We start from the raw sequence: 12,889 nt of genomic DNA, 5'->3' as shown, positions 1-12,889 counted from the left end.
TTTGGCCTATAACTCTTGAACCGTAGGTCGTAAAATATTTTTTTCCCTATATTCCTTGGGTCAAGACGCAACTCCCCATATAGGCCACGCCCATTTGCATCTGGATTTTCTACCATTTAGAATTTTCTTCAAAACACACTTTTAGCTCCTCCTCCCACATATTTTATCCAAATTTCACAAGAATCGGTACACATGATCCTTACCGTTCGTCCGTAATTGGCTTCCAAAGTTAGTGGGAGGGGCCCGTTTTACAAAGAATGCCAAAGATCACGAACGAAACGTCCAATCAATTCCAAATTTGAATCACATGTCAAGGGTGGTTTACTCAACGAATCCCCAAAAGCATTTCCACTTTGATCCATAAGGGGCGCCACAAATATGCAAAATGTAACCGTTTGATCCAAAAACATGATTTTTGGGGGGATCACTCCTCTCAAAATGAAAAGCAAGTGATCTCAGGAGTGAGGTGACAATATGATTGGCCCGTTACATTTGTGGGAGGGGCCTATTTATTTAGTGGGAGGGGCCTATTTCTTAAAAACAAAACGCCACGTATCACGAACGCGGTATCCGATCGGCACCGAATTCGAATGGCGCGTCGCGCGGCCTCCGACGGTATTCTTCCCGGCGGATCCCTCGAGTCCTCGCTGCCGCGACCCACGACTGGCGTCGGCGCAACCACACTTTGCAATTTCCCAGGATTGCGACGCGTCTAGTTTCTAGTTGTTTTCTGGATTCTTTGATGTGGTATTTTAGGGTAGAATTCTACCACAACTGTGTAACCTAATAATAGTGTGGTATTATGTGTTTTGTAATTGATTGATTGATTGATTGATTGCTTTAAATTGCTTTCATTTGCATTTCCAGTAACAATGCATGGTAATCATAACATACAATATAAACTGTGTCGCTTGACCCAGACATGACCGTACTCCTATACTATGCTAGCCTGGTATCCAGCCTGCTTCGCTACGTTCGGCGGACTTTTTTTTCTCTCTTCGCTTCTCAAGAAGCGAAGAGAGAAAAAAAAGTCAGCCGAACGTAGCGAAGCAGGCTGGATACCAGGCTAATACTATGCATAAACATCGACTCGCTTAAGGTTGCTGATCCGGTCTGTGTCTAGAGCGGAAATAGGTGTGTGTATGTGTGTGTGCAAAAAAGATTGTCATCCATTCATACTCGTTTGATTGAATCCAATATCAGTTTAGTAGGCAGCCTAGCCTACAACCTACAACAAACCTTTGTTGTAGGTTAAGTGATTCCATTTGCCTTGAGTGCAATATTCCTTTGTCTTGCCTCCAGCTAAGTGTGACTTACTGTAAATTATGTAATCAATGACGTTGGTGCAAAATGGGTCCATATGTTCCTTAATTTATACTCCGTCATACGATGGTGTCGCACACTTAAAATTGCACATCTACAAGCTCACAACACGTTGCATCGTGACACAATTTTCAGTGCTCGACGCCAGCGCACAATGAAGTATAAATCAGGCTTCAGAATGTCAGTGTGTGTGGTCGGGAGGGCAAGGGGTATAAGGAATCGTCCCGTGTCCTCTTGAATGTCACGTCCTATCTGCAGCCCATCCCCGAGGCACGAATGGACACTTGTCAGGTGATTGATCTCTGCTGCTCTCTCACCTCCATCTCCTCTCCATCTTGTATTCACTCTGCATATTCAACTCTGTCAGCCATTGAGAGGACTGTCAGACACTTGGCCGCACACACACACACACACACACACACGTACACACACTGTATACACACACTGTCTGCGAGCCCGCCCGCCCAGTGATGATCAATGAGGAGATGGATCTATTATTCAGCACATTAATTTAGAGGGGAGGTGGGGTGAGGGGGGCTGTATGAGTGTTCTGACAGTGTTGTAAGGATTCCTCTAAGTGTGTGTGTGTGTGTGTGTGTGTGTGTGTGTGTGTGTGTGTGTGTGTGTGTGTGTGTGTGTGTGTGTGTGTGTGTGTGTGTGTGTGTGTGTGTGTGTGTGTGGGCAGCATTAGGATACGCAAAACACCCACCCACCCGCACACACACTGGCTGAACAATATGGCAAACTCATCACGTCCACTTATCAGTGGATTTACAGTGCCCTCTCACTTCACCTTGTGTTCTCTTCTTCACAGCGACCTATTACATTGTTAAAGTGGTCTGGGTATTTCTGTCAAGGGTATTGGCACTGAGCAATAATGTAGGCGACCAGTTTTTCTGCTCGTATACTGTAATTTCAGTGTGATGATGATGATGATGACAAAAAAACATTAGTATCCTAAAGCCCTGCCCTGAAACATGGTGAATCACTGTGGGGGGCAGAGAAAGGCAAAGTGTGTTGCCATGTCTATCGTATACATCCCAACTGAGGAGAACATTATTGTCTGTGGAGTACCATTTTTTTCAACCTATCTTCATATAATTGGTCCTCACTAATGCTCACGCTAAAATGGTAATAAAAAAAAAAGACACAGACGGGTAGACAAAAACGGTATCATATCATAATGAGCATCAGTCCTTTTATGTAATAGGAAATCAGCACCTTTGGAATGTGACTTTGTTACTTGGTGGCTGGGTGTGTTTTTGTGTCACTGTTATTGGTCTTCAACATGATGTAATCAGTTAATTCCAGGAAGCTACATTTGTGCTTTATCTCATGATAATGTTTGGATGACAACTGCATTATGACAGACTGCTAGAGGCGCATTACCTGTATGGTTGGAATATATACTGTAGTAGAGCCTGAGGGATAAAAATGTGTCGGCATTTCCTGAGAGGATGGCCTTGCATAGTTGTATTTAAATGTTTTGAAACAGATAGAGACAGAATACAAGGTATGGAAAGAAAAAGAAAAAAAGACCAATAGGAAATTGTGGACAACAGTCTCAGAAAAAGTAATTTCCTCTCTTCACAACGTTGAGTCTCACAAATGGTGCTCCCTCTCCTTCGTAGCGTGCTGTTCGAGTGGACAGACTAGTTACCGTTGCTGTCGGGCAGAAACCTTCTATCTCCATATTTTTTTTGTGTTTTTCTGTAAATTAATGCCCTACTTGATCATACTACAGCGTCACACAAAAGCATCAAAAGTAGCAGATCCACAAGCTCGAAACGCGGTGCGACACGACTCGTTTTGAGCTTGTAGATCTGCTACTTTTGCTACTTTTGAATGTGAATCCTGAAAAGTAACTGTTTTGGACATGTGAGGTTTCCACCGACAGAGACGTTATGCAAACATAATTAGAATCTATTTAGGAAACATCTCCGAAAGGGCCAGCGCTGTTAGAAACTCATTTTCTACTAAATGAACCCATCGTAAAACATTGTACTGTACAGTCTCTTTAATTTTTCTAACTTGTCTATAAGTAAAAGTCCTAATGATTATGAGTTGTTTCATCCACAGTGATACACAAGACACATGCATGTTTACACACACGCGCGCACACACACACACACACGCGCGCACACACAAAGATAATGTATATTCACTCCCTAATGCCAAACATACTGTACGAGTTGATTAATTGGGACAACACTAATTGAAAATGTTGGTTGTTTATGTCAAAATAATAGTGTGCTGCTTCAATGCCCTTTATTAGTCTCCGGGGCTGTGTTTAAAATGGCATGTTGAAAATGTCATGTGAATGAAGCTATTACGGGTTAATTAGCGTTCTGAAAAACTGACATAATGTACCAATAGCAGCTGGAGAGCTCACAGTTAGGAAACATCAACGTTTACAATAACCATTACATGGGAATAAGTGTTACGTTCTTTCACTGCACGCTGTGCTACACAAATGTACTAGTGCATTTTAACATCACAATATATGGTTTAGCGAGTGTGTTGTGGCCTTTATAGCGGTAGGGAGTAACTCCCAGCTCCTTTTTATGAGAAGGAATGTACCCTTTAATGTGTCACAGTTGTGAAAAGATATATATCGAGCTGGGAGGTAGGCCTAGGCTACCCACTGGGAGCCCGCCAGGCAAGCCGCCCTCAGGTAGTATGGGGTAAAAAGAGATATCCCTATGCATAAATGAATATTATTTCAGTGAGACAGAGAGAAGAACAAAGCCCATAGGAGTTAATGGCTTCTCTATATCTGTCGAGAACATTGCTCTCCCCCCTCATCTGCTCATGCTGAAGAAGTGGTTGTATTAGCAGCACAGCAGAGGACTGAGGGCTCATTTATACTTAGGAGTAGAGCAGATTCTATGAAATCCACTTCTGTGTATGACTCTGTAACGACCAATGGCAGTTTTTATTTACTTACCTACAATTTTATAACCCATTTTTTCACCCTGGGTGCTACTCTCCCTCTGCCAGCCTAGGGAGAGCCCAGAACTGAGCTCATGCCTTCTTCAATGCATGAGGAGCTAGCAAGCCGCTTCTTATCACCTGACAGGGGGGGGTTCCCCCGGTTGGAACACGTTATTCCAACCAGTTCCTTTCCCCTCCATCAGGCGCCCCGGCTGACCAGGGGGAAGCTAGCATCGGAAACCCATGTCTTTTTTTGGGGGGGAAGCAGTATAGAGACCAGGATTACTGCATGTTTTTTGTGTGGGATTCATTTGTATATTTATTTTATTTATTGACTTGTGATTTTATAATATTACTTAGATTTTACTGTTTTGTGTATTTTCTTAGCCCCTACCTCCCTCTCCCTCAAGACACCTTGCCACTTGCCAGGCCGACGTAAATAAGAATTTGTTCTTAATTGTCTTTGCCTCGTCAAATGAAAAAGAAACAAAGAAGCATAAACTCCCTCAGCATTAAGGCTGTGACATTAGGCCCAACATGAATGTAAGGCTTCCACACTTATTATTATTCAAGTGGAAAATATTCCATCAGTATTTTCCGGCAACTTTTAATTGAAGCACCTTATCAGAGATCCATTGTAAAAGGACCTGCAATAATTAAAATTACAAGTCAATGCCACTTGAAGGAGTTTCCACAAGACTCTCAACCCCCCTCCCCCAACTCCTGTGTGACCAAAGGTGAGGATGTGTATAATTGCGTGTCTGCAGTCTTTGCTGAAAAGACGCGAGTGTGCTTCCCCTAGATAAATTTGAGGACAGGTTTTAAAAACGTTAATGCCACCTTCCTCGTAGCCCCTTCACATTTTGCTGCTTCACTTTACCTCCGTGCACAACTCCCAGAACAAGCTAATTAAATCTTCACTCAGGCGTGGAAATGGCTCCTCTTTCTACCTCCCTCCATCCGCGTCAGTCACATCAGGGACATGCATAATGACACTTGTATTAGGTCTGTGATTCCCTCATGCGTGTTAGACATTTCTCTCTGATCACTGCCGCCTGCATGCTAATCACATGTGGGACTCGTACTGCTGTGTGTGTGTGTGTGTGTGTGTGTGTGTGTGTGTGTGTGTGTGTGTGTGTGTTTCAGTATTCACAATTTGGCTGAGTTTTATTAAAGTTTGAGAACCAGTGTGAGTGGCTAACAATGGGGCACACAGATCAGACAGACAGCAGCAGGCAGCTGGACGTGCTCTGGGAAATCATCTAGACCCCTACACACACACACACACACACACACACACACACACACACACACACACACACACACACACACACACACACACACACACACACACACACACACACACACACACACACACACACACACACACACACACACACACACACACACACACCACCCTCAGGCTAGCCCTGTGCACTCCCACCTATCTGCCACTCATTTGTCCATCTTTAAGGCAACGGCAGGAAGCAGGTGATTGGACAGTCTAAATATTGAAAGTTGTGTAATTGGCCATTGGAGAGTATTGTTGTAAAATGTAATTGTGCATAATGTTAGCGCTTCAGAACATGTGTCTTCATTGTGGATCAGCCTTTTTGTGTTTGTTGATCCTAGTTGCTCAGTGATTATTGATTACCGGAGAACTGGTGTCATCGTCCTCTCTTTCTGTGTGTGTGTGTGTGTGTGTGTGTGTGTGTGTGTGTGTGTGTGTGTGTGTGTGTGTGTGTGTGTGTGTGTGTGTGTGTGTGTGTGTGTGTGTGTGTGTGTGTGTGTGTGTGTGTGTGTGTGTGTGTGTGGTACACCCCATATTTAGCACAAACATGGGAAGAATTCTCATTCTAATACTCTGCCACCGCAATGTGGAATGCCCTGACATCACCCATTAAAGGATTTGAATCACTAGTTTCTTTCAAAATTGGCCTGAAAAAGCATCTAACAGGAAACTACAAGTGGAGTTTATTGGATATTAATCGTCTCCGCCAGGCCGAAGGTGTGGCCGAGACTGTTTTGCACCCTGTGCGTCCGTCCGTGTGTCCGTCTGTGAACAGCTAATCTCTGGCACCGTTGGCTGTGCACGCACACTCTCTGGATGCCAGAGCAGAACCTCTGCCCCAAATCTTTCACTTCTGCCTGTTATAGTGCCATTAAGAGGCCGATTTTTGTTTTGTTTGTTTGTTTATTTTGTCCAAACATCACGGAAATCGTTTTTTTGATTGAAATTTTTATTAGGCAAAAGAATGTAAAACAACACAGTTACAATTATAATGCTTTTGTCTAAAAGGTCCGGCCAAAAAAGTCCTTGCGGACTTGTTTCCGTTGGGGTCCTTGAATTAATTTCATAGACATATATAGTAGCAACCAAACAGTTCAAAAATCAACATGAAAATACAGATAATACAGAAAAAAATACAACTATGTACAAAAAAAGGAGCATGAGAAAAAATTTAAATAAAAAATAAATGTACAAAAAAAAGGGGGGGGGGTGAAGCATGGAAAAATAACGATTATATACAAAAAATGCATGAGGAAATACAAAATATGTACAAAAAAGAGGAGGGGGGGGGTCGTCTGTCTACAGGGAAACTGGTACTATCTCCTCTTTCGGCCTCCAGAAAGATGAGTTTTTAGGGCTGTTTTGAATGAGCCCAGCGAACTGCATTTTTTGAGGGATGGGGTTAGACTATTCCATTCCTTGGTGGCTGTGCTATAGAAGGAGAATTTGCCCATGTTTGTTTTATGGGTGGGTGGTACCAGATTGTTGTTTACGCTCCCTCTAGTTTCGTGGCTGTGGGTGTCACTAACTTTTTCGAGGTATTTATACAGATATGCGGGTATACGGGGCATTTCGGGCAAATCTGCATTTACAATTTTGAAGACCAGACCCATTTTTAGTTGTTTAACCCTGTCTTCCACCCTGAGCCAGCCTAGGCTGGCAAAGTGAGTGGGAGAGAGGTGGGTCATGGGCCCCAGTCCGAGAAGTAGTCGGATCAGTTTGTTTTGGGAGGTTTGAAGCTTAGTCTGCAGTGACACTGAGGTGTTAGAGTACCAAGAGGAGCTAGCATAGTCAAAAAGGGGCTGAATCAGGGCCCCCGAGAGGGTCCTGAGGGCCTGAGGGTTGACAAAAGAGGAAACTCTGCCCATAAATCTGGTTCTCTGGTTTACTCCTTTGACCACCTTTGTTGCCATGCTTTCACCTGACAGGTATTTGTCAAGAATACATCCCAAATAGGTAATCTCTTCTTTGCTAGTGATGATTGTGTCATCGACTATGACCTTGAAGTCATCTACCTTCATTTTACTGAGGGAATGTTTGGTCCCAAATAGGATGGATTCAGTTTTCCCAAGGTGTAGTGACAGTTTGTTATCGGTAAGCCAGGTACGGATTTTTGAGAGTTCAGAGCTGAGAGCTTCCTCAACTTGCAACTTGTCCTCACCCGAGATCAGGAGTGCCGAGTCATCAGCGAACAGGAACAGTTTGCAGTTACAGGCAGCATTCATGTCGTTAATGTATAGAAGGAACAGTAACGGCCCTAGAATGCTGCCTTGAGGAACCCCGCAGCTCACCGGGAGGGATGAGGACATGGTTCCGTTGATGTCAACCACTTGTTCTCTACCCTCCAAGTAAGATCTCATCCACTTTAGTGATGTGCAATCAAAACCAATCGCCCTCAGCTTATCAAGTAGAATTGCGTGGTTTACAGTGTCAAACGCCTTTTGGAGGTCCAGCATGACCATGCCACAGTATTTGCCCGAGTCTACCTCACGTTTGATGTAGTCGGTCAAATATAGTAGGCATGTGTCAGTGGAGTGGGATGTTCTGAAGCCCGATTGGAATTCAAACAACAGTTTGCGCTCACTGAGGTAGCTGTAGCGGTACACAGTATCTATCACTAGTCATGTGATCATGACGGATCTGTCCGATTTTTCATATTCCATCCTGAATTCCGAACATTGCTGGTCCACAATAACATACCTGACCTGTGCTCCGAGGTGCACATTTTCTAGTCCCATTGAAATGAGGGGTCATACACTGCTACAGTTTTTTATTATTTTCCTTTTTCTCCTCTGTAAATATAGCTATTTGTATTTATTGATGACGTCTTTTAATGTGTTAATATTCTATGCTCTGTTCATGAATTGAATACGTAGAATCACAATGGAAACAAGTCCCCAGGACTTTTTTGTGTTATCATTTTAGCCTAAATGCTTTACTGTACTGAAGTATTCAATCAATCAACCAAAACGGAAAACAACTTGCTGCAGAACATCAGAAAGCAATAAAACGTGTCTTAACTTCAACGATGTACCAATAAAAAACCAACCAATTGTTAAATTGATCATCACTCTGCTTACTCTGGAAATGTTGTTTGGTCATTGGAGCTACATGAAAAAAGCAAGAAATGTATTTTACAAACCGTGCCAAAAGTTGTTTTAATATACGGTGTGTGTGTGTGTGTGTGTGTGTGTGTGTGTGTGTGTGTGTGTGTGTGTGTGTGTGTGTGTGTGTGTGTGTGTGTGTGTGTGTGTGTGTGTGTGTGTGTGTGTGTGTGTGTGTGTGTGTGTGTGGCGTGCGCGTGTGTGTGTGTTCCAGACCAGTGCGGTGCTGTGCTCAGGAGGATGTGCTCTGCTAGCAGTCAGCTCCCTGTTGGCCATCATCACCATGTTCCTGCCCAGTGGAGGATGTGAAAGGAGGTTCTGCACCTTGGCTGGCTACATGCAGATGGCTGCAGGTTAGTGCAGGGGCTCACACTCACACACTCTCTCTCTCTCTCGCTGTTCTTGTTGTTGTCAGGGGTGGTTCATGTCAGGTTTTTGAGGGCCATAAGGATTTAATTATTTAACGGCTATTTTGGGCATTTTATTCTAGGCAAACACGATGTGAGCTTGCAGATCGTCTACTCGTTTACTACTACTATTCGTTGTAGGACAAATTATATAGGGCTAATCATACTGGTTAAACAATTGACAGTTGAAAGATTTGCATTGCCCTCCAGCTCTCCCATGCTTCCTGTCTTCAGTGAATCTCTAACCACACTACTACAATCTACAACACATGCTGATAACGATGCCAGTCATCAGAGCTGGATAGAGGAGCTGACTTTAGTTACCCATCAGTCAAAAACCCTGAGGACAGCTGCTGCTATGGCAACGGGAGGTTGTGCAGTAGTGGTGGGGGTGCGGGGTGTGATAGATTTAGAGCTTGCTGTAAAAAGACAATTACAGCCCCTTAACACAGGTCATTGGTTCAGGGCTACATGTGACTTATCAGGCCGCTGCTTTCATTCAAGTAGGTCCATAAACAAAACATGGTCGCACCACAGTGCTTCAACGTTAACAACCCCATAATACACCGAATCACATGTTGAAAAGGTATGCCAGCCTTTACCCACTTCCCCTGTGCTGTGGACCCATTTTAATTGCAATGTATACACACCTTGTTCTGTGCTTAGCATAAAATAATTGTATGGATGCTTTAGTGGGGTGAATAGTGAATATTAACCACCGCAAAAAATCGTCGATCTACAAGCTCAAAATGTGTCGCGTTGCGATGCACTTTGAGCTTGTAGATCGGCTGTTTTTGGTGGCGTAGATGGAAAAAGTGGGCCGACTACAGTTGTAACTCAAGTCCGTTTACTAGAGGGTTTTAAGTGGTTAAAGTGACCCTACATTTTACAGTTTTGTTTGACCCTTGAAGGGCACTGTGTATGCTGCCCTTCACACAGACTGTCACATTCACTTTATTACATTTTTTAATGTACTTAAAAAACATGCAATATTGTGCTTCATTTCAGTAACTTTATGGGACACAAAATAAGACAACCAGGCATTAACCACATGAAACTTAGTGTCCCTCTTCTGGGCATGTCATAAGAGGTGAACATTTGGCGAAAATAGAGAGCATTCACTAGAAATAGTAGATCTACAAGCTCACATCGCGACGCAGTGTGAGTTCGTAGATCAGCTATTTTCTGGAGAGAGATTTGCACTAGATATCTATATTTCCTTTTAACGGTTTTATAGAAAGGAAACTATTTCAACAAACGAGAATAAAAGAGAAATATAAATTGAATGAAAGTCTCTTATAGTGGAGGTCTTGGGTTGAAAGGAGAAGCTTGTCCAATCACAGCTTAATCCTTTCGGTGCTTCTTAGTTTTGGTTTTGTGTTTGTTTTCATCCTCACAAGCCTATTGTATCTTTGCCTTAGGAGAAGTCTTGGACAGAGAGACAACTTTGCTTGGAGAGAACAAACACTGCTGACACATTGTTGGCTTATCCCTCTTGCACCGTTTGAACTCCTCTGTCTCTGAAGTCTGTGCGCCGGTGTCACGCACCGAAAATAGCCAATCTACGAGCTCACGAACTTTCCACAGAGAGAAATTCTCTACTTTATAACAATATAGTATACACAGTATTTTGCCAGTGGGCTAGGTGAGAATATTAAAGCGACAATTAAAAAATAATCAACCATCTTTATCTGTTTGGGGAATGTGATGGCTCTATTCATGTTATACTGTATTACCCTTGACAGAAGTTCTTTAGCATAACAAAAATTGATAGGTTACCAATATCCTATATAAATGCGAGACATCTCAGTCCGTGTGTCCGCACGTCCATCTGTAGTTCACGTTTCTACCATCCGTCTGACCGACCAACTTCAAACTCGGCGCACACGTCGCCGGATAGGCGGTTGTGCAGAACCAGAACCGCCAATCCAGCCGCTATGCCCATATATGGGCATGACCATATATGATGTATGATTCCCAGCTAGCTATACAGCCCAAGGTTCAACCAAAGTTCAACATCGCTTTGTCTCCACAGTGTCTTTATTGTAGATTACCAGTAAATGCTTGAGTCCCATGGGTTATTTTTGAGCAATTACCTCTGTCCAGAGCAGTGGCATTTAACCACTTAAACCCTATGTACTTCATTGACCGGAGTCCACCAGGGGACTATACTTTTTTCCCTCTACTCAAAATCTCTAGCAGATCTACAATTGGCAGATCTGCTATTTTTGCCTAATGTTCGTCCATGTTCATATTGAGAATAGGGCTCATGTGGTTAAAATAGACCATAATCCAGTACAAGTGTACAGTATATGTCCTTTTCTTGTATCTTGTACATGGAAAACATAAATAAAGTATTAAAAAAAGGGCCCATAATCGACAGAGTTAGACATTTCACAGCATCTCTTATTGACGCAGCCGGATCGACGTACATTTCTGTCTCCATAACCGGATCAACGATGTTTTTTTGGATTGAAAGGAACCGGATTTGTGCCACAGGAAATTCTTAAAGCCCGCTGTGTGCATGCATGTCATTTTGTACATGTATGTATTTACATGTGTGTGGAGTCCTGTTCTCTGAAACAGAGCTCTTTGTCTAGCTTAGCAGCACACTATGCTAAATAATAATACTGAGTAAGGAGCCAGTCCTTTGTTCCCATTCCAGGTTAAGTCTGGTCTAGATAGATGGGAGTCTTTGCACAGTGCACAAAAAGCCCAGAGGAATAGAGATCAGAGGAATGCGTTTGTTTTTCCAGCCATGCAGTGTGTGTGTGTGTGTGTGTGTGTGTGTGTGTGTGTGTGTGTGTGTGTGTGTGTGTGTGTGTGTGTGTGTGTGTGTGTGTGTGTGTGTGTGTGTGTGTGTGTGTGTGTGTGTGTGTGTGTGTGTGTGTGTGTGTGTGTGTGTGTGTGAGAGAAAGAGAGTTGGTGTTTCCGTATATGCCGAGAGACTGATATTCAAATGCTCTGATAAAAGCCAGAGAAAAGTCTATTAAGCACAAGGGTTTTGTTTATTATCAGTAGAGTAGAGTGTTTCAGAGGGCGTGTTGACCCCATACTGTTAGATATGAATAAATGAAGTGCTGACTCTTGCCTCTAGCCTCTTTGCATTGAGTATGATGGCTGATTTGATCCCCATTATTCCCTATCTTTGACAGTCAAAGGCTGTGTGTGTGTGTTTGTGTGTGCGCGTGTGTGCGCGTGTGTGTGTGTGTGTGTGCGCGCGCGTGCACGCGCACGCCTTGTCTGTGTGCTGCTGTTCTCTTCCGCCTCCTCTATGTCTCAGTCTTTCTCCCTCTTTTTTGCTCTCTGTCTCTCATTCATCTCTCACTGTTTCTCTCTCTCCTCACACACACTCTCTCTATCTTTACACACACAGACAGATTTCAGCACTGAGCTGAATCAGGAAAACCTTTTTGGAGGTAAAACTGCCCGTTTGTTTCCTTTCTCAGCCCAGCGGGTCCCAGGAGTGAGGTCCAGAATTACTTAGACCGTGGCGTGAACTTTACTTGCACAGCACAGCACAGCACAGCACAGCACAGCACAGCACAGCACAGCACAGCACAGCTCAGCACAGCACAGCACAGCACAGCACAGCACAGCACAGCTCAGCTCAGCTCAGCTCAGCACAGCACAGCTGCATGCAGTGCCCTTGATGCAGGCCTGTGCTGTGCGGTCTATGAATGTTTTAGGCACTGAAAGAGGAAGGCAGCAGCGCTACTTGTTTTTATATGCTAAGGCGGTGAAGATTTTTTTATTTTTTGTCCCTCAACCATGCATATTTTATTGGCCTGTTTTTCTTAGTGGTGGGGATCGGAGAGGGCAGCTGTTTG

General features: G+C 43.5%; 1 protein-coding gene across 1 annotated transcript in view; it reads left to right on the top strand.

The window, feature by feature from the left end:
* Positions 1-12,889, top strand: part of lhfpl7 (LHFPL tetraspan subfamily member 7) — a 111,819-nt gene that overhangs the window by 21,217 nt on the left and 77,713 nt on the right. The window contains exon 2 of the mRNA XM_080434788.1: positions 8,867-9,005. Coding sequence (XP_080290914.1) covers positions 8,867-9,005 — 139 coding nt within the window. The remainder of the gene's footprint in view (positions 1-8,866; positions 9,006-12,889) is intronic.

Source organism: Gymnoscopelus braueri (genome assembly GCF_963280865.1).
Source record: "Gymnoscopelus braueri genome assembly, chromosome: 8".
NCBI classification, from domain to species: domain Eukaryota; kingdom Metazoa; phylum Chordata; class Actinopteri; order Myctophiformes; family Myctophidae; genus Gymnoscopelus; species Gymnoscopelus braueri.
Note: the sequence above shows the minus strand (reverse complement) of the source record. Positions and strands in the feature narration are given on the sequence as shown.